Raw genomic sequence first — 24784 nt, forward strand, 5'->3', positions numbered from 1 at the left:
GTGTGGCTTGAAGGAACACACCTGGGATTTAGCAGCAGGCTAAAGAGACTGGATCCTGCCCACTGGGAGCAAGCTGTGCTCTTAAACCACGTCAGATGCCAGTGACTTCGGATGTTCTGCGGCTTCCCAGAATCCCGAGTAGTGGAGTTCTGCTGCCACAAGTAAAATTAATACAATGAGCAAAGCTGACATTTCCGGAGCATCTGGTACAAGCCAGACATTGCACTAAAGCGTCTGCATGTGCATTATCTCGTTGAATATCAGAAGCAACCGTACGGCATAGCTTATCTCATATTGTCTGCAAGTTAGAGAAGAGAAAGGCGAGATCCAAGATCGTTTTCCAGTGTGGTGACGTCAGAATTTGAACCCTGGACAATCCGGCTTCGTGTCCATGACCGTAGTGTACAGGCAACCAGCCTCCCCAGGAAGGATCCTGCAGGGTGTTGTGTTACTGATGGATGCAGGCGGGCTGCACCAATTTCTCCTCAGGCGAAGAAGCAGTGTGGCCCATGGACCTTCTCAGCCAGTCCAGGTGGAGTGGCAGCACCCAGCTGTTCACCTTTGCCCCCTCTCTGGGAGCAGCAATGACAGAAATTGGATAGAAACTAGAGGAAGCAAAAAAGGGAATTTGTTGGCTTATTGAACTCCACAGTCCTGGGGGAAATGAGCTTCAGGCCCAGCTCTATCCAGGGACTTAAGCGATGCTACAATGACTCAGTCTCACCTCTCTTCTCCACCCTACTTGTGTTTGTGAGGATGGACTTACCTATCAAAGGGGCAAGATGAGCCCAGCAGTTCTAGGTTTCCGTGTTACTGGTGGAAAGCGTGCCTGCCTTTCCCAATAGCTTTAACAAGTTTGGAGTCTGAGAATCACGGCTTTTCTGGGTGAACCAGTCACTGATGCAGGTTGGGGAGAATCAGATTGATCGGGAGGCCCAGGCATGGGCGACGTGCCCAGGTCTAGGAAGGAGACTGAAGTCAGCTTTGTGGGAACCCAGTGAAGCTGTGGGAGAAATGGTTTCCCGAAGAAAATTTGGAAGATTGTGAAGAAAGGAGGAGACCTTGAATACCGGTCAGGTGGGGAGAAAATACTTCCAGTGTACTGTTGCAGCTCCCCCTAGAGGTCCCATAAAACAACCAGACTTCTGCATTTGGACAGCCACTTCTTGTCCCCTCTGAAGGGGACTACTCTGAACCCTGGGTCTTGTCCAGTCTGGAATAATGCCTGTGTGCGGGGATCAGTTCTGGAGAGACTGAGAGATTGCAGTCTTCCCTCTGGTGCTGAGCCACTCCACTTCCTATCTCAGAGAGAAGTCTCAGCGCAGCTTCTCACCGCCTCACACGCTGGCTCATCCGCCTTAATCCAGCTTCCCGCCTCCCCCTCCCCCAAAGCTCCGGTGTAGTTCATTGTAAGGGATGGCGCAGCAGAGGCTGCAGGACCTGAAGGACCGAGGGCAGGTGGCTGTAGTGCAAGGTCAGGTCATTGTATGCCAAGCTTTGTCACGTGTGCGTTTCTGGGCAGCGAGTGTAGTAGTTCCATCCGATTCTCCGAAGGGTGGATGGCCCGCCGTGTGAGGCGCGCCGGCGCAGTGAAGGAGCCGCTGGAGAGAACATCCGAGAAAGTGTCCGTCACCCCTTTGTCGTCCCACACGCAGCAGAGCCACTGCCAGACTCGGCCATTTCGCGCTGTCTTCAAAGCAGCTGGAGAGCAGCATTCAGGGAGTTACCCCCTGATCAGTCCTGATGGATTGCTGGGGATGTGAATATGGAATTTAAATGAACTCGAAGAATTCGTGTGTGCGGAGACGCTTGGCTGGGGAATGAGCAAACTTCGATGTGCCTCTCTGTCAGAAATGTTCACGACGCAGCACGGAGATCTAGTTTCTCACCGTGGTTTTTTGTGTTTGTTTTTAAACCCTCGCTGGAGGACACGTTGACTGATTTCGAGAGAGGGAAACATTGATGTGAGGCAGAAACACTGATCTGGTACCTCCTGTACACGCCCCAGCTGGGGAACAAACCCGCACCCTTTCGGTGCATGGGATGACGCCCCAACCAACTGAACCGCCTGGCCAGGGCCTCCCACCATGTTTTGATAAAGTAAGAGTTGGGCCCCGTTGTCGGCAGATCTGATCAGACTGGGAGGGAGTCCAGAGGCCTGGGCTCTCAGCAGGTACGAGATGCGCTTATACCTTCCGGTCTTAGGTGAGCCACATCCTTTCTGGACACGTGTCCAGCAGCGTTAACCACCAGGTCTCACCCACCCTTTAGGGGCTGGGAGAGGCTGGGATGTGGTAGCTGAAAGCACTTTGCACAGGCTAAACCTGAGAGGATCACGTGATCTCATCAGTACTCTTAATTATGCTAGGAATCTTACTTTGGTCCAACCATAATCATACCTCATGTCGCCCTGACCGGTGTGGCTCAGCTGGTTGGGCATCGTTCCTCAGAGCAAAGGGTCGCTGGTTCAGTTCCGGTCAGGGCACAAGTCTGGGTGGAGGTTCAGTCCCTGGTCCAAGCACATACGATCGATGATTCTCTCCCTCTCTTTCTCCCTCTCTTCCCCTCTCTTTAAAAATAAATAAATAAAATCTTTTTTAAAAAAGTCATATCTAATACCTGTAAGCACCTGGCGGTGTATAAAGAGAGTTTACTGGTTCTCTTACCATGTTCTCACTTGGTCCTCATAACCCATTGCCCCTCACCTCACAGATGAGGGTCCTGGGTCTCCAAGGAGTTAAGGAATAGGGCTCCCTCTTCTGTAGCATTTATTATGTGCCTGCAGCGTCCTGGGCACTGTGCTAGAAACCCGTGATACAAAACTTATTCCTCAACAAAAATTACCTTCCATCAGCAAGGCCAGAGCCAAAGCTGCACCTGAAGGCCTCCGGCCCCACATCCACGGTTGCCCACACGGTGCTGCCGCCGCTGCTGCTCTGAACCAGGGGCGTGTGGTCAGCAGTTGTCGTCTTTGTCCTGGTTGTAGTGGGCCCACGCCCGCCATTGGTTGAGCACCTGTTGTGTACCAAGCACTCTGAATTCATTACTGCTCATTTCCACAGCAGCTCTGAACGGTGAGGAAGTGTTTTGTTACCTACAAGGCTCGGGGGCTTTGCCCAAGGTTACGTATTTAATAAATGGTCAAACCAGGTAATAAGCACAGAGGCAGTGAAGACATTTATTGAGCGCTTCCTGTGTGCCAAGCACTGTGCTGTGAGAGGTTTCAAGTTGTGTCATTGAAACCTTGGACCACAACTTGGGAGGAATGGCTACACCCTTTGGAGAAATTAGTGACTTGCTGAAGGTCACGTAGCTAGTGGTAAGAGCCTGTTGCCTGGTGATGGGTCCGGCTCTCTATTCCGCTCTGCCAGCCTGAGTGTCCCCCAGGGCAAGGCCATTGCCGTGTCCACGTCTCTGCCCCAGCCCTGCAGAGCCTGCTCATTGTTGGCACATGGTAGGCACCGCATGGGTCTGCCAGGCAGAAATATGTTCGGGAGACAACATGCTGAGCCAGAGGAAGTCAGGAACTGTCAGAGATTGCTCAGAGGGTGTCAGGGCTCCTTGTACCTCCTAGCCTTGACCGTGCCATCTGTTACCCTGCTCCCACAATGCCATGGGCACACTCATCACGCTCACCTTCTTGGCCCACAGGATCGCCAACCTGAAGATCCAGCTGGCCAAGCTGGACAGTGAGGCCTGGCCCGGAGTGCTGGACTCAGAGAGGGACCGGCTGATCCTCATCAATGAGAAGGAGGAGCTGCTGAAGGAGATGCGCTTCATCAGCCCCCGGAAGTGGACCCAGGGGGAGGTGGAGCAGCTGGAGATGGCCCGGAAGCGGCTGGAGAAGGACCTGCAGGCAGCCCGGGACACCCAGAGCAAGGCACTGACGGAGAGGTAGGGCTGGGCTGGGCTGGGGCTGGGAGGGGGCAGGGGCCCCTTCCTCCACTGCCAGGCCTGTGCTCCAGCCCCCAGCAGGGGAGCAGGGAGAGGGCGGCAACCCTGGGTACCTGGGCTCTGCCCTGAGAGCACCCCATTCAGAGATCTTGCAATTTTCCGGAAGTTGCGAATCAGGGGACAGGACAGAGGCTCTTTTATTACTGCCTTCAGCCCCGTCTTTCAAAGGTCTGATTGCCTCCCTGGGACAGTGAGTTCACAGAGCCAGTCCAGGGAAGCCGGACCCGCCACTCCCCAGCAGGGAGGTCACTTGAAGGTGCCCCGGGGGCAGGGTCCCCTGGGGGACATGCAGAGGGAAGCTTCTGGACAGGTGGGGACAGGGCTGAAAGCTGTGAGCCTTCTGCAGGAGAGGAGAAGGCTGACTCAGCAGTCCTTGCATCTGCAACTGTTTGCCCGAGACCCATGGTTGTCTGTCTGTGTCCATCCTTCCGGCTCTCATTTTCTCTCAGGGTCTCTCATTTCTCTTTGTATCTTTTGTTCCTCCTCTCTTCCTCAAAATGAGGGTATTGTGCTCCTCTTCTTCACGAAGTAGCCTTTCCATTCAAGATGCCTTTAAGGGGCACAGCAGTAGACTCCTAGTTAAGCCATGCCACAGGGTCTGCCAAACACCAGTCGCAAATCAGTCAGAATCGCAGCCATCCTGACACCCCTCACTCTATCCTACCCTACCCCCGCCCTTCCCGTGGGCTCCCCTTCTGAGAGCTGCTGGGCAGTCACACAGGGTGTTTGATAGAGTGTGGATTCTCTGCCCTCCCCCCAACCCCCTCCCCCAGGGACCTGCTCCCCGGGCCTGAGATGCATTCCAGGCTGTTGCATTTTTAACCAGCACACCAGGTGCTGAGCCAAGCTCATGGACCTTCTGGACCCTGTGCCTTCTATGCTTGATGTGCTCTTGGCCTCCCAGCATGCGCCAGCATCACACGCAATTGCCATCTGGCCTGCCAATAAACCTCCGGGAGGCGGCTGCGGCACCTGTGTGTTCCTGCCGGTGGCCACACCCCTGTGGCCAGGGAGTCAAGGCCACCTGACTCCTCGTCCCCCCAGCAGCCTCTTGGGGCTTCAGCGGGGACCTGCTTTTACTCTCATAACACACCTCTGGTTTTGTCCCAGCAAAGAGGAAAACAGAGGTAGAAATGGTGAGCCCTAGCTGCCCCCTGACTTCATCCTTCCAGGGCTTCGCTCTTAGGGAGGGTCAGGAGACTCCGTGGTCCTGTTCATCCTGTGCAGAGTCAAGGATTCGGTTCATTGTGCACCCCTCCTGCCAGTCTGTTGCCTGGGCAGCCAAGGACCATGCCAAGGCCGCTCTGCCTGCTGCTCCAGTTGTCTCTTCTGGAATTTCTCAAGTTCAGTTGCCCAGGAATAGGCCCTGCCCATCCCTTACCACATCTCAGTTGGGTAGAGCCTGCTCTGGTCTTCGTGACAGGCCCTGTGTGGTTTGTCATTCAGGGACTGGGCTCCTCCTGGTTTGTGGCACCTCTCCTTTTAGGCCTTAAGAGGCCGCCAAGGGACAGTGCATGAGACCCACCCACTCTCTTAACCACATCAGCCTGATGCACGTCACTTCTGTCACATCCGATTGGCCAGAACTTGGTCACTTGTCCCACCCACCCAGCTGCAAGGGAGGCTGGGAAGGGGGCCCAGCTGCGGGCCCAGAGGGCAGAGGAGGACACGGGTCCCAGGGAGTGCCAGCGGGCTTGGCCCCCATGCAGCCGGCTCGAAGAGGCTCACCCACCGGTCCAAGTTGGGTCTTTCCTTTAGTTCTTTTCTGCCACTCCATTACTGTTTCCGCATGGACCTTGTCACGCTGGGCCAATTGGATATTGGGCATTTGGGTTTTTTTTTTTAATATATCTTCTCGTCCCACCTGCCTCCAGTAGGGTGTGAGCTCCCTTAGAGCAGAAATAAGTGCTGAAATAAGTGCTGCCTTGCCCACGGTTTTATCCCCGTTGCCCACAGCTGTCTGGCACGAGGTATAGGCACTTGCTGGAACCCTAACCCTGCCACTGCTTCTGTAGCTTTGAGTAAATTATTTAACTTAAGAACTTCAATCTCCATGCATGTAAAGTGGTAAGAGCCGTTCTTACCATGCAGGGTTAATGTGCCAATGAATTAAAACAGCGCTGTGAGTTCCCTAGCGCAGCAGCTGGTATATCCACAGTGGCTGGTGAATGCAGCAATTACTGTGGGATTATGTGCGGAGGCCGTGTCTCCCCCAACATCACAGTAAAATGCTTCTGGGAGGTTCTTGCGTGTCTGCGTGTGCATCTCCCACGAGTACATGCCTGTGGTTCCTCTTCCGGGCAGGTGGAGGCTAGAGTCCTCGGGGCTCCCCCTCACACCTTCTTCTCTCCCTCCAGGCTGAAGTTAAACAGTAAGAGGAACCAGCTGGTGAGAGAACTGGAGGAAGCCACCCGGCAGGTGGCAGCTCTGCATTCCCAGCTGAAGAGGTGAGCGATGGGCAGTGGGGGCAGTGCTGTCCTGGGCAGGCTGGGTGCAGGCGGCATCCCGCCGATCCACAATGCAGAGGGAAGCCCTCAGGCCTGGGCCTTGGTGGGCAACCGTGGGTCGGAATTTCCTAACATTGGTTTGTGTCAGCCGTGTAACAGTTGCCTTCTATTTGTAGTAAGTGATACTGCTTTTCACATTACACTCAGGATACAAAATTTCCTTTTAAGATGCGTGTTAAAGCACAAAAATCCGAGCTGATTTGAATTAAAATACGGAGACGTATCATTTCAGGCTAAATTCAAATATGGAGAAATGTTGTGCAAATGGAATGCAGCCAGCAGAGGTTTTGGGAAACAGGGACATGGGGGAGAAAAATGACCTTTTAAGGCAGTTGGTTTGGGTTCGAATCCCAGCTCTGCCACTTCCTGATTATGTGGCCTTCTCAGTTATCCGTTTCCTCCTCAAGGAAACCGGGGGTGCACCATCCACCCTGGAGACTGTCAGGAGGGCCCAGCAGGATAGTGTACTCTTAGGTACTTCCAGTGCTTCTCAGCACCCGGCGGGAAGTTCCGGCTGCCCCAGCCACCCCTGGTGTCCTCACCCTCCGTCCTCTCCCTGTCCCCAGCCTCTCGAGCAGCATGCAGTCCCTGTCCTCGGGCAGCAGCCCTGGGTCCCTCGCGTCTAGCCGGGGCTCCCTGGCCGCCTCCAGCCTGGACTCCTCCGCCTCCGCCAGCTTCACTGACCTCTACTATGACCCCTTCGAGCCACTGGACTCGGATCTGCAGAGCAAGGTGGAGCTCCTGCTGCAGGACGGGGCCATGGGCTTCCGGCCCTCGGGGTGCATCACCACCATCCACGAGGACGAGGTGGCCAAGACGCAGAAGGCGGAGGGGTGTGGCCGCCTGCAGCCCCTGCGCTCCCTGTCCGGCACCCCGAAGTCCATGACCTCTCTGTCCCCCCGCTCCTCCCTGTCCTCCCTCTCCCCACCCTGCTCCCCGCTCATCGATGACCCCCTCCTGGCCGGAGACGCCTTCCTGAGCCCCCTGGAGTTCGAAGAGCCGGAGCTGAGCGCCACCCTTTGTGAACTGAGCCTGGGCGGCGGCAGCAGCAACCGGGAGACGTACCGGCTGGAGGAACCAGGAGCAGAGGCCAAGCAGTTGGGCCAAGGTAGTGACACCACATCGGGGGGGAGGGGGGCGGGCAGGAGCCTTCACAAGGCAGGAAGGTGGGCATGTGGACCCCAGCGATCACTATGGCTGTCACTCACTGACTGCTTTCTGTGTGCCAGCGCTTTACATGGTTGATCTATTTATTTATTCATTCAGTGGGTGTTTATGTACTCAATCATGTTCCAGGTCTTGGGCCAAGGGTTTTCCGTGCTGGATTCATTCCTTCAACAGATAATCATTAAGTACCTACTAAATCTAAATGGCAGGTCCTGTGATAATGAATGTATGAGGTCCGTTCATTCATTCAACAGGTAGGCCATGGGCCTAAGGCACTGGCTTAGCGACAAGGATGCAGTTCAGGACAGACAGGTCCCTGTTCCCAGAAGCGCATGTGTAAATGATGGAGCCTCTCAGGTTGTGTTGTCAGGTTCAGTGTCAGGTTCAGTGTGGGTTCAATGTCAGGAAGGTAATATTGAACGGAGGCTTCCACAGTGAGAAGGAGCCAGCCCTGGGAAAAGCAAGAGAAAAATCTCTGAGGCCAGAGCTAAGGGGCTGCAGGAGGGACCAGACACAGGGGGTCACCTTATGTGAGAGGTGACCCCCTCCCAAGGGTGGAGAATCAGGTGGAGTCTGGGTCACGTGAGGCCCGGTGGGCTGTTTGGATTGCATCCTGATTGCACTGGGGACCCGCGTGACTGAAGCCGGGAATGAAATGGTCTGACTCCCGTTCTGCAGGGGGTCGGCAGGGGCGTGCTGGTGTGAATCGATAGTCGACTTGGCATCTTCAGAAGCAAAGGCGATGCTGAGGATGACAGCTAAGACTTAGAGAAAACCAAACAATAAATCATAACCACTAACATTTATTGGGGTGCAAGACGTGGTGGGCCATGTGCTTTGTAGGGTGCAGTGGGTTACTTGTGTCGTGCCGCTTTCACAGGTGGAGGAAACGGTGGGTCCGAGGAGGGATGTCACTAATATAGGGCGCCTCCCCCCGACCCTAACCGGGAATGCTAGGATTGGATTCTGGGTTCCTCTTACCCGAGAACCCAGCATCCTTGTTGTCACGCCCCTCAGGGTGCGAGCTAGCCCCGCGCGTTCACTCCCAGGACATTCCTGGTGCTCTGTGCCCCACTGCGCCCATCTGGCCCTGGGTGTGCAGGTCCGGACCCAGCAGGGTGCTCAGTAAGCTCACCTGGGGCACTGGCCTTCCCAGGCTGTGACTTAACTGAGTACAGGTATACAAGGCCCTGTACTTGGTACCAAGTACTTGGTTTTGTGTGTGTGTGTGTGTGTTTAAGATTTTATTTATTTATTTTTAGAGAGGGAAGGGGGGGAGAGAGAGAGAGAGACAGACAGACAGACAGACATCAATGTGCAGTTGCTGGGGGCCATGGCCTGCAACCCAGGCATGTACCCTGGCTGGGAATTGAACCTGCGATCCTTTGGTTCACAGCCTGCGCTTAATCCACTGAGCTACGCCAGCCAGGGCTGGTACCAGGTACTTGTATACCCAGAATACCAAGTACTGTCGTGCATATTTGCTCATTTAAGGCGAGTGTCACTTTATCCCCTTAACGTAGATGAAACAAGTGAGGCGGCATCACAGTAATAAATAAATGACTTGTTTAAGGTCAGTGTCACAGCCAGGAAACACACAGGGTTGGTGCCCAGAACCCACAGGAAGGCCTGTGCCAGCTCTGTCTGCCTCGGGCCCCCACTCCCGTCCCCTTGCGTGGCCAGCTGGAAGCAGGACCCACCTCAGCGGTGAGCTACAAGAATGGGCAGGAGGGCCGCAGTGCTGGTTAGAATGACCCACTCGTGTGCAAGAAAGGGCCAGCGGCCGCAAGGGGGGAATCCGGGGTTTCTTGGTTAATTAAAGGCTCTGCTGCGCACCTGCCAGCCGTTGGCTTAGATGTGGAACGGAGAGATCCCCAGGGCCTCTCCTCAGGAGGGGAGTCCAGCCGTTGGCTTAGATGTGGAACGGAGAGATCCCCAGGGCCTCTCCTCAGGAGGGGAGTCGTGCTGAGCGCTCGCAAACAAAAATAAAAACACGCTTCCTACTACAGCAGGTGGCAGACTTCAGAAAATTGCTCCCTGGAGACAGGGAGGTGCAGGTGGAACCTCCGATGAGACTCCACGAGATGCCACCCAAGGGTGACGTTAAAATAAGCCTGGGATCCTCGGACCCCAGCTGGGTGCCAGGAGCGACTCCTCTCCTCTCCCCCGCAGCGTCCTCGGGGCTGAGGGCCAGAGACGGCGTGTCTCAGGGTGGCGTTTCCCTCCTGCCACCTCCAGAACCTCCCTGCAGTGACGGGTGCCGGGCTGAGCACAGACGCTAAGCAGGTTATGCGATTAGTGCTGCTGTTCAGTCAGCAGACAAATTAATCTCCTGAAGTGGTTTAGTGGGAGGTGGAGAGGTGGGGGTCCGGGGGCGGGAGGCCTGCAGGCTGCAGCAGGCGTGGGACCCGGGCTGGGAAAGCCGTGCCCAGGTGGCCGCTTGCATCCCCCAGTCTCCTGGCAGGGACATCCCTCTCCCCAGCCTGCCCACCCCTGGTCTCTTCTCCAGTCTGCGCCCAGTGCCTGGCACGTAGCAGGTGCTCAGTAGGGCTGGCCGGGAGGTCAGGGGACCTGAATGTGGCCTTTCCTACTGCGCAGAGGGCAGGAACTGTGTCCTCTTCGTCTTGGTGGCTCTGAACTTGGCAGTGGGCCTGGCACACCATTGGCATCCGTGACTCGGGGCAGCATGCACTGAGTCCCGGGTTGGAGACTTTTTTCGAGGGTCTCCGTCAAGGGCAGGGAGGTGAGCCGAGGCGAGTAGAGCAGGATAGGCCGAGTGGGACAGCCAGTGCTCTGGTCCTTCCTGTCCCTCCCCTCACCTTTCCCGAGGGCCCAGGGGCTGTTACTGTGCCCCGGCGGTGCAGGGATCCTTCTGGAAGGCACGGGATGGCATCGCAGTGAGGACAGTGGTCATGGGTTTGTAGAGCGCTGTCCCCACCAATCTCTGCCACCAGCCCCACTGTCACGTCTCATGGAGTCCCCCCAGCAGCCCTCCAGGGTGAGTGTTCTCCCCGGTTTATGGAGGAGGAACCGGGGCTTACAGAGGCTACATCACTGTCAGTGTCTCGAAGCCGTGATGGTGGAGCTGAGATTTGAACCCAGGCAGGTGGGCTCCAGAGTCTGGGGTGTCAAACACAGGATCAGACACTGCCCTTTCTTCACCCCGAGGCAAGGCAGGATCTGGCTGCCGAGTTCAGAGGTGGTCGGAATTGGTCGGGACCAACGTAGGGCAGAAGATGGGTGGAGCCCTGGCTGGCATAGCTCAGTGGATTGAGCTTGGGCTGTGAACCAAAGAGTCGCAGGTTCGATTCCCAGTCAGGGTACATGCCTGGGTTGCAGGCCATGACCCCCAGCAACCGCACATTGATGTTTCTCTCTCTCTTTCTCCCTCCCTTCCCTCTCTAAAAATAAATAAATAACATTTCTTAAAAAAAAAAAAGATGGGTGGATCTGAAGTGTGTGTTGCAAAGAACAGCACCCTGGTTTCTGAACCTCACCTCACCACCCTTTTCCCACCTCTTCCTCCAGCTGTGAATGCGGCCCAGGGGTGTGGCCTCAAAGCGGCCTGTGTCTCGGCTGCGGTATCGGATGAATCTGTGGCCGGGGACAGTGGTGTGTACGAGGCTTCGGTGCAGAGGTGGGTCCCCAAGTCCTGGATCTCTGGGAGCTCTGAATCTGCATACTTTGGGTCCCCATGGTGTGTGGGAGGGACCTACAGGAGGTCATGTCCGGGGGACCCCACCTTCCCCCAGGAGCCCTGTTGGGGGCTGTGCCAGAAAGGCAGACAGCGCAGCTCCTCCTGTGGCCGGGGCGCTTCAAGTTTGGGAGCGCCCTTGTGTCCTGGCTGCCATCGAGGGGCATAAAGCTAGGGTGGTGCGTCCTGGAGAAAAGGGAGAGGGATCTGGAGCAGGCGCCGGAACTCGGGGTCTGTGGAGAGGCTGAGCAGGCCTCCCACGCTCTCCCTCCCGAGGAGCTGCCCACACCTGCCCGGACAGAACCCAGGCCCCTGCAAGGAATTATGACCCCCTTTCTCTCCCCTGTTGCCTTCCAGACTCGGTGCTTCGGAAGCCCCTGCGTTCGACGCTGACGAATCAGAAGCAGTGGGAGCAACCCGGGTTCAGATTGCCCTGAAGTAAGTCACCGGGTGGTGGGGCCAGAGGGGAGTGGTCTGTGCAGGGTCTCTTCCTCGGGGGTAGTGGCTTCCAGGCAGCTGTGGGCTCCTCATTAAAAGGGGGCCAGCTCTTCCCCTACCTCCCAGCTCCCCATTTTACCGCATGCAGAGAACAGTGAGGTTTTAGAGACCTTGTTACTTGCCCCGACTCACTGAGCGGGCCAGTGGCAGGGCCAGACTGGGCCCGAAACCTCCTGCCTGCCGGTCTGTTTGGTCATCGCTCCCGTCACTTTTGTCTCACCGTCTCCTCCGGGGTGCAGCGGCCTGGACCGAGGTCAACCCCTGGAGGCCACAGCCGTGATCTGTTGTTTTTCTCAATGAAGGATGGCCTCAGTATTTCTTTCATAGGAATCAATTACCAACAGTTAAACATCAGGAAACTTTACACAAACTTCTGGCCTTTCTTTAAAAATTCAGACAGATGGCTCCTATTTTCCTGAACAGCAGCAAAGCACGGGGCCTGTGCGCTCCAGCACAGCCACCTCCGCCACTGTGAAGAGGGAGATCAGCGTGTCACTAAACGCTGCTCCATTTGCCCCCTTTTGCCTGCAGGTATGACGAGAAGAATAAGCAATTTGCAATATTAATCATCCAGCTGAGCAACCTTTCTGCCCTGTTGCTGCAACAAGACCAGAAAGTGTGAGTATGCAGAGCTGACGGGGTGGGGCGTCAGCTCCCCTGCGGCCATCCCCAGGGTGCCTCTCCTGCCCTGTCCTGCTCGGACAGTGGGCCCCGTGAGCCCACTGTGGGTGCGGCGTGCCTGTGGCCATGGGGCAGAGTGCCGCACAGTGAGTGTGGGTACAGGCATGATGGCAAACGCGCCAACTGTACCGAGAAGCACTCTGCACAGCGATTCCTCCACGGGTCCGTCCTGAGCACCCGCCACGTGCCAGCGTGCAGAACAGGGTAGGGGGCAAAGCCCTGCCCGTGTGAACTTGGAGCCTCCTGGAGAAGGTGGTCGTGGGTCCTTTTATCTAGGCTCCAGTGTTCCACGCAGAGAGAGACAGGTCTGTCGTTCTCGAGAGTGGGCACTGGTCCCTGTGCTTCTGTTGGAGGGTGTGGTGGGGGGCACCCTGACACTGGTCACACAGCACATACCCACACTGCCTGCCCACTGGCGCTTCTCCTTGCTGAGTGGGTTTGTGTTTCATGGAGCTCACCCGCCTGCTGGTCTCCTTTCACGACGCCGTCGGCCTTGGCGGCAGCAGCAATAGTAGCTTGTATTTCCGTGGTCTGCGCCCCACCAGCTTCCGGGGTGCAACACGTGGAAAGGGGGAAGGGAGGGGGAGAGGCAGCCAAACAGGGAAGACGAGATGGGACACGGGGGTGTGGTCTGTCCCAGGCCCGCCCGTGCAGCACCAGGATGAATAACCTTCACAGCTCACTGGCGCTCCTGCTGGGGCGTCTGTGGGGCGTCCGTGCGAGGGCCTAGAGGCGAGCTGTCTGGGCCACAGGGTAAATGCACCTGTGGTTTTGTTCAGATTGTCTGGCACGTTCCCCTCTGCAGGGGTCGTCCCACCCTGCCTTCCTACCAGCAACCGTAGGGGGGCTCCTCAGTGTCAACAGGCAGCCTCGCCGGTCCTTCTGCACGCGGCACTTGGCGCACTGCTGGCCTCAGGCTCCAAGCACTTTGAGATTCTAAGGGTTCAGGGGATTCGGGAGAAGGAACAGCCGTGTGTCATCCTTCACACAGGATGTGTGACGATTTGAGAAATGACAAACCCGGTCCAACCTTGTTTCCTTGGGCATTCCCAGCATCCGGGTCAGCCCAGCATATCCGCTCCAGGCCCGGGCTGACCCGGGCGCCCCCTGCGTTTGTCTCCCTCCAGGAACATCCGTGTGGCCATCCTCCCCTGCTCCGAAAGCACCACTTGCTTGTTCCGGACGCGGCCCCTGGACGCCTCGGACACCCTCGTGTTCAACGAGGTGTTCTGGGTGTCCATGGCCTACCCAGCCCTTCACCAGAAGACCTTAAGAGTCGACGTCTGTACCACCGACCAGAGCCATCTGGAGGATTGCCTGGTGAGGGCCCTGTCTGTCTGTCCGTCCGTCCCACCTTCCGTCCTTCTCCTGGCACTGCATGGGGGAAGAGATGGCCGGCTCATCTGTGCTGTTGGGCAGAGACTCTTCCCACAGGCCAATAAACTACTGGGGGGTAGGGAGACTCATTTCACAGGAGAAAGAGTGACAGGCCTGAAAGAGTGTGTGTGTGTGTGTGTGTGTGTGTGTGTGTGTAAGGATAAATCGTGGTTTGTTTGTTTTAAACATTTATTTATTTTTAGAGAGGGGTGAGGGAGGGAGAAAGACAGGGAAAGAAACATCAGCGTGTGGTTGCCTCTTTGCGCCCCCTGCTGGGGACCTGGCCCACAACCCAGGCATGTGCCCTGACTGGGAATTGAACCGGCGACCTTTTGGTTCACAGGCTGGTACCCAGTCCACTGAGCCACAGCAACTGGGGCTGAAAGTGTTTTTTAAAACGTCGGAACTGGGAAGATGACTAGCCACGCACCCTGGCTTTCCCAAACAGCATTACAGGAGAACAAATACACAGAGGCTCAGCTGCCACCCTGACCCCTCACTGTGTAGCTGGGCGGCCTTGGGCGACTTACTTAACTTCTCTGATCCTATTCTTTCAGCCGTAAAATGCAAGCGATAACGCCCCCCTCGTGGCCACTAGAAGAATTATTATAAGGATTACATGAGACAGTTTGTGTAAAGCACCTACTCAGATGTCTGGCACACAGTAGGTTCTCATTGGATGGGGCCGATGCTGGTCCCCTCCCTGGAGGAAAGCTTCTCCTCCTCCTCCCCCCATTGGCAGGAGTCAGGATTGGAGATGGCGTAGCCCTGGCTGCATTTGTGCCCCAGGAAAGCCGCTCCCTTAGAGACAGGCGACCCAAGTGCATAGAGAGGCTGCTTAGCTTCCTCATGAGTGAAGTGGGGGTTTGTTGCCAACTCGGGGGCTCGCTGTGACACACAGGTGGGCTTTATACCCAGAAGGTCGCTCCGCCCGCTGTCCTCTTCCCTGAGACCCTGTGGGGTGATGGGGGTGCCGTGGGGAACCAGGTAGACAAGGAGCCAGTGTTGACTGCTAACACGTAAACCCCCAAGGGCCCATGATGCACCAATAAGGATTGTGTCGGAGGTGACAGGTTGAGGTCGCAGAGGAAAACACGGGCACAGGCAGAAGAGGAAAATGGGGCGTGCGCACCTCCAAACCCTATGGAAGCTGGGGCGTGGCAGCGTGGCTGTCCTGCTCGTGGGCGGCGGCTGGTCTCCTTCCTCCTGGTGCGAACCACGAGCCACAGGCCTCGGCCCCTAGTGGGGAGGGACCCTGATGTGCCTGTGCTGTAAAACCCCGTCTGCCGTGGAATCATGGTGTGGACAGAGTTTTGTTCCCTAAGACAAGTCAGTCCTCAGCTCCGTTTCCGTATCGGACAGGTGGGTGAGTGGTTCCCTTTGGGTTAAATGAGGCACCTAAGCAGCGCTTCCCAAACTTACGAAACGCACACGTGCGTTAGCTGGGGCTCTGGTTAGAGTGCAGGTTCTGGTCCAGCAAGTCCGGGGTGGGGCCCAGGATTCTGCACGTGTAACACGCTCCCAGGTGGTGCCGATGCTGCTGTTCCCCACAGCAAGGATGCGAAGCAGCGAGGAGCCCGCGCTGGGTACCGTTTCCTCTCCCTCCTGAGCCGGGGGCATCAGTGCACCTGCCGCTGCTGTTGTGATCAGTTACCGACCGCTACACAGTTTAGGCGGCAGGCCCTGAGCTAAGCTCTTTATATGTATTTCCTCTGTTCATCCTCACCAGTCTCTTACAAAACAGGTTCTGTTATACCAGTGAGGAAACCGAGGCACAAAGAGGAGGTAGGACTTTCTCAAGGCCACACAGACAGGAGGTGGCAGGTGCAGTTACAGCCCGGGCGGGCCAGCCTCTGCAGCCCACCCAGGCCACGCCCCGGGTGCCAGCACGGTGCTCCCTGGAGCCCACAGGTCGGGTGGTGGCGGAAGGTGCCTCCAGCGTGGAGGGCACCGAAGGGCAGAGCAGAACGGTTTCCACACCTGGGCTCCCCCAGTGAAGAGTGTCCTGAGCCCTGGCCATGCTTACACAGGAAGGGACTCGATCTTATTGTCTCCGAACTAGATGCCTTTTATTCCTCCTCCCTCATTGAAGTCTGGCCGTTGCCGGTTGCCATGGCAGCAGCCAAGCACTCATCCCACTGTGGCTTGTCTCCATTTGTGGCCAATGGGAGACCTACTTCTCTGAATCCCGGGGGGGGGGGGGGGGGGGGCATGGAGTGTCAGGCTGTTGTGTCATGGTGGCTGGAGGAGGTGAGACAGGAGGAGAAAGGACTGTTGGCCCCTCCTCGGAGGCTCCCTCTCTGCGCTTGTGGAGTCGGTCCCTGGTCTGCTCTGAGCTGTTGCAGCAGCCAGGCAACAACAGCGTGCCCGTCCTGGGCATGCCTGCGTGTCTAGCCCTGGGCGAGGAACTTTGCAGTATCTCAATCCTCACAGCAGCCCTAGGAAGGAGCATTAGGGTCACTGCCCTTTGACAGGTGAGGGGCAAAGGCCCCCAAGGGCTCAGTAACCTGCCTGGGTCATCCAGGGAACAGGTAGAGAAGCCTGGAGGGGATCGCAGATCCCACGTCCCTTGTGCAAAGCCACTGCAGTACTCCACCTCTCACAGCGTTACCGTGAGTGTCCCTCGTGTCCCCAGACGTAGACAATGGGTTTGGAGGAAAGCCCCAGCAGTGGGCAGGCAGTGGTTCCATCAGGTGCTTTAGGGCAGCAGAACTGGTCTTTCTTGCCTCGCAGTGCATGAAGTTAAGTAGTATACTTTATAATAATTGATGGCATCTTAGACCTGATGTAACACAGTTTGGAATTTACTTACGGATTTGTTTCTCGGATTCCCCTAGACTGGAATGTAATAAGCTCATGAACGTAGGGGATTTTTGGCTGCCCTAAACCCTGCCGTATCCCCAGCACCCAGAGCAGTGCCAGGCATATACATGTGACTCGGCAGATGAATATGTGTCAAAGGAATCAATGAATGAGTAAATGCCCTCCAAGCGCATCCATTTCACTGAGAAAGATCGCATTCACTTCCGTGAACCAGCCCAAAGTAGACAGTGTAACTCATGGAAATAAACAGTAATCTGATGGCTATGTTACCTCCCTCGCAGAGCTGTGGTTACATTCATTCCTCCTCGCCCCTCACACGGGGCCTGGCATATTCTGAACTACAACATCTGACGTGTTCGTCTGCCCGGGAAACCCGGGGGCGGAGTCATGTCTTACTTGTTTCTGTGGCTCCAGAGTCTGCAGCAGGCTCAGTGAATATCAGATGAATAAATGAGTGACATGCACATTTGTGTGTATGTTTACCTGCATTCTAACTGCCTGCAACATGCCAGGCATTTAATGCAGTGCCTGAATTGACTCTGGTCCCCCCAACAGCTCTGCAGGGAGGAGTTGTTTCCCGGTTTTCCAGACGAGGAAGGCGGTGCAAGTAAATGTGTGTGTATGTGTGTGTGTGTGTGTGTGTGTGTGCATTCTCCCCTACTCACAGTCATTCCCCTAGAAATGACTTTTGGCCACACAGGCTCAGCCCAGTCCACGCCATGCTCTGGCACATCCTAATAGAGGAAAAACTGGAAGAAAGGGTCCCGGCGGTCCCCCTCCTTGTCCCAGGTGCCATCTGGAGCCATCACTGGGCGGCTGGCCCACTTTGCAAACTGGCTCGTCCTCCCGCCCCCCGTGGGCACAGTCCCTGTGGTGTTCCGGGAAAGCAAACGAGCTAAACTCCAAACCTGGTTGGAGCTCAGCAAAGACGACATGCTGAAACTGTGAGACCCCTGAGAATTGATTGATGGAGTTGTTTTCTAGTTCTTTCCACGAAGGACAGATAGTAAAAATGTGTAAAAATACAAAGTCACTGGAAGTAAATCCTCTCTCTGTGAGGTTATGTTAGGTTACGTTGTCTTTGCTCATTTTACTCTTAAAGGATCTATTTACGTGAATCAAAGTTGTTCAGAAAGGTTTACTACGGAGAGATCCTGTGTCTCCACCTTGCCCACCCAACTCCCACCACCCTACCTGTCCAGGCAACCACTTGGGTTCGTTTCTTCTTTGCCTTTCCTTTATTTCTTGCTGTGCATACGATCACGTGACTGTGTTCACTCTCCCTCGTACCTCAGATGTGGTGCAAATACAGAGAAAATATATTCTTACCCCTCTCCCCATTTTTTGTACAAAATGTCGCATACTCTGTGTTCTGTTCTGCACTGTCCTATTTTTCCCCTTAACATCTAGCCTGGGAGTCTCTCCATATCAGCCTAGAGATGAGCACTTAATAAATGTTTGGCAATGAATGAGTGATCAGTGAATGAGTGATTGTTGGCAATGGTTCACAGCTGCCTTCTCCTCCTCCCGGGAGACATCACCTCACCTGGAATGGTGTTTCCCGCACTTCCCGCAGGAGCCAGGCTCCCCAGATCTCCTGGTCATTCCCCGCTGACGACTCTCCCTTTTCCTGTCCTCTACAGGGAGGCGCCCAGATCAGCCTGGCTGAGGTCTGCCGGTCTGGGGAGAGGTCGACTCGCTGGTACAACCTCCTGAGCTACAAATACTTGAAGAAACAGAGCAGGGAGCCCAAGCCAGGGGGAGCCAAGGCCCCCACCCCAGGGCCGGAAAGCACGGTGAGCAGGACCACCTCCTATTCCAGCTGTACCTGGCTAGGTGGGAGGAATGGGCCCTCCCAGAACTGGAGGCAGAGAAGGAGATGGAGCAGAGGGGTGGGGGCAGATGGGGGAAGAGGAGAGGGCAAAGCAGGGGAGAGCTCTCTGTAAGGGGCTCGTGCCCCCACCTGCAACTTTCTCCTTCCCAACGGTGCCCTCCCCCTCCGTACTTTGTTTGACCTGCTAGAATTCGCCCGATGAAAACCTTTATTCACGACTTTTAAACAGTGAATGGGGGGGAGGACATAGAAAACTGAGCAAGGCAGAAAATGAACCTTTATTGGGACCCTGCTGTGTGGCTCGTGGTCCACCGTGGAGGGAGGCTTTCCACAAGAGGCAGAGGGAAGTCGGAGGAGGACAGCCAGCGGGCGGGCGTCTGATAGCTGGGAACCCTCCCAGGCAGGGACCACTCCTCTCCCCTCCCAGCCTCCACGTCTTCACGTCGAATCTGACTCTGAGGTGGTTGTTAGGGAGAAGTGCGTGTGGGGAGCTCTGGGCAAGGGCCTGATAAACGGTATCCGTTTCATTATTCTTCTTGACAGTCTTACACTGGCCCATTTTGGGTTAAAAAAAAAACACACATATTTTAATTTTAGTGCCGTACACCTGAACCTGGTAAATGTCCTCACACTGTCTTCTGCACTTGCAAAGCCCACATCTGCTGGCCAAGGAGACTGGCCAGGGCAGTCTGCTGAGCAGTGAAGTTGCCCTTGAGCATAGAGTGATGCAGCATATGGGGTCCTAATGGGACCCCCAGAGAGAGTGCTAGGGGTTCAGGTGGCCTGTAAATCTCTAGGGCTCCTTCTCTCTGCTCGGATGGTCACTGCCCAGAATCTCAGTGGAGGGGACACGCTAGTTCTCACAGGGAAGGGTAGGGTTAAGGGTTAGATCTATTTCTTCCTCCTCTTCTTCCTTCTTTTTCATCATCATCATCATCATCATCACCATCATTTTCTGTACTTTGTTTTGTGGGAGGCCCTGCCCCGTCCATCGTGTGTGGTTTACTGAGGCCCAGGAAGGTCACCTGAGGATGGACATCTAATAAACAGCAACTCTACGTCTCAAACTCAGGTTTCCCTCCCTCCAAAAACATAACAATGAGCTGGCAAAAGTCTTGTTAAAGAAAAAAAGAAAAAGACCCCGCTACTTCCTAGAGCATGTGCTTGGATGAGTCACATCAACCTCAGGCACATTGGTTTTCTTCCCATTTCTCAAGGGAAGAGTCACAGTCTCCCCCTCCCAGGATGGGGTAAGGATTCAGTGAGGTGGGACCCATGAGGGTGTCTGGCTTACACCAGGCCTTCAGCTGATTTTAGTCCCGCCCCTCTTTCCTCAAAAGAAAATCTGGCTTTACCCCACCACAGGCATTTGCACATGAACCCCACGCCCAGAAAAGGTCAGTTTTGCTTTGCTATTAGCTGCCATGTACTGAGTGCCAACTATGTGCTAGGTACTCTTCTGCACACCTTATGTGTGTAGTCTTCCTAGCAACCCTTTGCAGTAGGTATTATAGGAAACGGAATCTCAGGTTAAATACTTTCCTCAACTCACACCAGCTCTTTCAGTGTAGACACCGTTCAGTATACATGTTCTTCCTCCAGGAAGCCTTCCTTGAATGCAACCAGCTAAGCTTCTGTTCCCAAACATCAATACCTTAACCTCCGGCGTAGTCCCTCTCACATTGTTTTGATATCGATGGTTCACGTGATGGTCTCCCTGATACCCTGTGATCTCCTGACAGCCGGAGACCTAGAATTCTGTCCCACTCAACTGCTGAACTTGGCTGTCTGCCCAAACTGTCCACTCCTACCAGGGCTATTCTCAGGAGAACTGCTAGTTTAGAAGAGCTAAGCACCGTATTTCCAATGTTTAAGTGGCCTTGAGGCACGATGCTCACCCAGTTTCACCCTCAGTTCACCGGGAGGGTCACACTCGGAGAAGCCCTGACTCTTTTTTTTTTTTTTTTAAGATTTTATTTATTTATTTTTAGAGAGGGAAGGGAGGGAGATAGAGAGAGAGAGAAACATCAATGTGCAGTTGCTGGGGGTTATGGCCTGCAACCCAGGCATGTACCCTGGCTGGGAATCGAACCTGGAACACTTTGGTTCCCAGCCCACGCTCAATCCACTGAGCTACGCCAGCCAGGGCGAAGCCCTGACTCTTGCCGGGAGGGGCTGTGCCAGTGGTGTGCCAGCGAACCCATCAGCCTCAATCTCCGTAGGACGCCGTGTCCGCTCTGCTGGAACAGACCGCCGTGGAGCTGGAGAAGAGGCAGGAGGGAGGGAGCAGCACCCAGACCCCGGGAGACAGCTGGTAAGTGAGGGCTCCCTGGGGCCCTAGGAACTGATCTGCCTTGGACCTGGGCCCGGGCGTGGGCTCCCTGACGCTGGAGCAACCGGGAGACGGGTCCCTGCAGGGAAACCGAGAACCTGTTCCCTTACGGGTTGTCTGCAGGCAGCAAGGCAGTACGTGGCCCGGCACGCTGGCCCCCCCATTTGTCATTTCCTGTTCTATGAATCACTCGTGCTAGTTCACTTCTACTGTTAGTTTGTCTCGATAGGCTTAAAGCTAAAGAAGCTTGCCCTGGCTCAGGTGGTTAGAGCGCCGTTCTGTACACCGAAAGGTTGCAAGTTCGAGCCTCGGTCCAGGCACATATGGGAGGATCGGTGTTTCTCTCGTGTGGATCTCTCTCTCTCTCTCTCTCTCTCTCTCTCATCCCCCCTTTTTCTCTCTCTAAAACCAATAAATAGATCACAAATCTTTGGGTGAGGATAAAAAACTAAAGAGGAAGCTTTGTCAGTGTTTCAGCTAGTAGTCAAGACTCTCCCTGTTGGACTCTGGCGGACAGTGCGGTGGAGACAGCTTTCTCGTTGTGCAGTTCAGGGCTCCTTAGCCCTGGTGGCCCCACAGAAAGGCCTCTCCCACCTTAAGGAAACGGTGGTGTAGATGGGGATTCAAATCTGAGCTTCACTGTTTGTTTGTTTTGTAACCTTGGGCAGAGCACTTCTCACGTTTCACTGCAGGATAGCTCGCTTATAGCAAAGCTCGCCTATGCGGCCCATACAACAGAGCTGAGTTTTCAGAACCCGGACTCCCCACAGAACCAGCCAGTTCCATCTGGGCAGTGACCGCAGCCTGTGAATGAACCTTGCCCCTGGGGCGGAGGTCTGGTTGGGCTTCGGGGCATGTGCTCCGGATCCAGACAGATGGGGATTCCGAGTCTCGCTCAGCCCACGTCCCGTGGGATCCTGGGCCTGGGCCCTTCCGAGGGGCAGCCTGGGCTGAGAACCGTGGCTCTAAGCCTCCGCTTCCTCATCTGTAAAACTCCGTCTTAAAAACCAGCCACTGCGCACGGGTGTTTTCTAGGCTCGACGTCACCATGCGTGCTGAGCGCTTAACACAGACCATGCCCCACAGGAAGTGCTCAGTGATGCTTCTGTATTCTTCTGTGACGGCCCCGAATTACAGATCTCCGAAGGAGTCTTTCCTTAGTGCCTACCACTCCACCTTTGTTTTCTGCTTTGTGGGCCTTACAGAGTCTGTGGCGTCTGCTTGACTCGGCCGTTTCAGGGCGAAAACAGGCAGAGGTGGCACCCACACCAGCCACCATGTCCCTGTCCCTGGAACTGTGATTCTGGGCCCTGGAGTTGGAATTTCACATCATTTGCGTGTCAGGAAATAATCATTCTTTTGATTTTTTTTCTCCAGCCATTTAAAAAGATAAAAAGCATTCATAGCTTGGACTGTCCACCGGTTCACCCCTCTCTGAGTCTCTTTGACAGTTCCCAAATGTTTGTATTTTCACCTGTTTATTTTCGGGTTTTCTCAAAATTGTCTGCATTCCTCTTTCCCTCCCCCGCCCCCCGCATCCCATCTCCCTCCCTCCCAGTCCCTGCTCCTCTCTCTCTCCCCCCACCTCCCTGTCTTCCTTCTTTCTCCCCCCCACCCCCCCTCTCCAGCACACGGCTGGGCCCGGCTGGGATCCACACAGGCAAAGCTGTGATGCCGGAAATCAGCCTCGGACCTGTCTTCCAAAACCCTGGCACAAGATCACTGGTTTTCCCCAAATTCCAAGCCTGTGTTGAGACTTTTCACGCCATTGCCTAGCAACGGCCTTCTGTTCTCTCTCCCTTTGTGGCCCCCTCTCTCCCCACCCCTGGCCATTCAGACTTCCCTAGACACTGACTGACAAAGAGGGCCGAGGAGCCCAGAGTGGCTCTGCTGGGGGAAATCCATCTGCGGCCCCCGCCCCCAGGCCGCAGGCTTCTTTGGATCCTGGAATGTTAACTAGCCTTGGGGGTGCGCTCGGCTCTGGCGTCCTGTGCAGGGGCCTCCAGAAGACCAGCCCTGTGTTCTGATCCACGCCCCTCCTCCTCCAGCACCCAAGGCCCGGGGTGTCATTGTCTTGCCCCCTTTTTTAGTCTGGTTAGGTTTCTGTTAGTGCATATATAATCAGAAGACTGGATTTTTTTTTTTTTAAGATTCAAAAGCAAAAGCCCTGGCTGGCGTAGCTCAGTGGATTGAGTGCAGGCTGCGAACCAAAGTGTCGCAGGTTCAATTCCCAGTCAGGGCACATGCCTGGGTTGCAGGCCACGGCCCCCAGCAACCACACATTGAAGTTTCTCTCTGTCTCTCTCTTTCTCCCTCCCTTCCCTCTCTAAAAATAAATAAATAAAATCTTTAAAAATATATCAACTGATAGCCTTATAACATTTCCTTGTAGGTTACTATCTCTTAAAAAAAAAAAAGACAAAACAAAACTCTAAAAGTACGAAACAGCAGGGGAGAAATAGAATCACAAACAACACTAGTGTGGAAATCCTGGTGTCGGCTTCCTTGAGAACTGGCGTGCATGTCTAGGGCCGATGCTGACAAGTGGGGTGGCGGAATAGCCCTGCAGTACGACTGCACCGGTCACTGCTCCCACCGGCCGTGCTTGCGAGGCCCCCTGAACCCGCACCCTCTCTGACATCCACGTGACCCAACTACGTCGCTCACTCGGCAGTGCGTACCTGTCCTAGCGCAGCAGGCTCTGCTCCTCTGACCTCAGAGGATGCGTCGGATGCTCTGACTGGCGCGCCGCAGGGATCAGCCTGTTCCCAGACCTTCCCCAGCCCACGGGATTGTCTATTTCTTTTTTCTTTCTTTTTATTTTTTTGGTACTCCAAAGAGTAAAAAGGTGTCCATTCAAAATATTTTTTTCTTTGCAGTTAGAAGTGTTTTGTTTTGTTTTTTGTTTTTTGTTTCCTTTCTGGACATGTGTAGATCAGATTCACAGTCCAGAAGAGGAGATTTCCGTAGTGGCTGAGCACGTAGCGGACGTGGGCACACTCAGGTGGGAATCCAGGCCGTGCCACTTAGCAGCCCTGGGTTGTGACGCTGGACAAACGCTCCCAGCTCCCTGATCCCCAGCGTTTCGGTCCATAAAACAGACAATAATGGCCTGCCACGCTATCATAAGGCCTGAGCAGAGCACCTGGAGCTTATTAAGCCCTCTGTAAGTGCTGGTTCATGTGGCGTCTGCCGGATGCTTAGGGAGGGGCTCCTTGCATGTTCCCATGTTTCATGTCTCTTACAAGGGGACAGGCAGACAGACCGGAGTGTGAAGGAGGGAGAGCAAAGCCCCCGGCATTGCCAGGCCCCCATCGAAGTGAAGAGGAGGCTTTAATCATGGGGCTGGGCGTAGGGATCCAGGATACATCCTCCGCACTGGGACAATCCCAAGGGAGACTTCTGTGTTTATCCACCATCTCAAGGAACCAGCTAGAGATGTCAGATTTCCTGCTCCCGGCTGGCACTCCGCCTGCTCCGTGTGGTAACGCTGTCGCATGCTGATCAGAAGCCTGGTGGTGATGTGTGTCTTTGAGAAGGAAAGATGGGATTGGAGATAAATTACTAATTAACAAATCCAGCCCATGTGCCACAGCAACTCCTTCCAGCCACGGAGCCTGTGGGGAAAGGATCATTCCGAGGAGTATCATTGAAAGTAAAATTTCTTCAGCCAGCACCGCTGGAACAATTGAATATCCACACAGAGAAAAAACAGACTGTGAGCATCATGTGCAAAAATTAATCTGGAACGGACTGTGGGGCTCAGCATTAAATCTGAAACTATAAAACTCCTAAAAGAAAATATAGGAGAAACATTTTGCAACATTAGGGTAGCAGAAATTTCTTAGATAGGATGTAAAAAGCACAAACCATGAAAAAAATGGGGTAAATGGACTTCCTTACGATCAAAAGCCTCT

At 55.0% G+C, this 24784-nt stretch overlaps 1 protein-coding gene across 1 annotated transcript in view; it reads left to right on the forward strand.

The window, feature by feature from the left end:
- The window catches only part of WWC1 (WW and C2 domain containing 1), a 119612-nt gene that overhangs the window by 82174 nt on the left and 12654 nt on the right, over positions 1 to 24784 (forward strand). The window contains exons 9-17 of the mRNA XM_028527659.2: positions 3652 to 3894; positions 6312 to 6401; positions 7028 to 7569; positions 11157 to 11265; positions 11680 to 11760; positions 12352 to 12438; positions 13629 to 13821; positions 18345 to 18497; positions 20758 to 20849. Of these exons, the coding sequence (XP_028383460.1) occupies positions 3652 to 3894; positions 6312 to 6401; positions 7028 to 7569; positions 11157 to 11265; positions 11680 to 11760; positions 12352 to 12438; positions 13629 to 13821; positions 18345 to 18497; positions 20758 to 20849 (1590 nt within the window). The remainder of the gene's footprint in view (positions 1 to 3651; positions 3895 to 6311; positions 6402 to 7027; positions 7570 to 11156; positions 11266 to 11679; positions 11761 to 12351; positions 12439 to 13628; positions 13822 to 18344; positions 18498 to 20757; positions 20850 to 24784) is intronic.

The sequence above is a fragment of the Phyllostomus discolor genome, chromosome 13 (genome assembly GCF_004126475.2).
Source record: "Phyllostomus discolor isolate MPI-MPIP mPhyDis1 chromosome 13, mPhyDis1.pri.v3, whole genome shotgun sequence".
NCBI lineage: Eukaryota > Metazoa > Chordata > Mammalia > Chiroptera > Phyllostomidae > Phyllostomus > Phyllostomus discolor.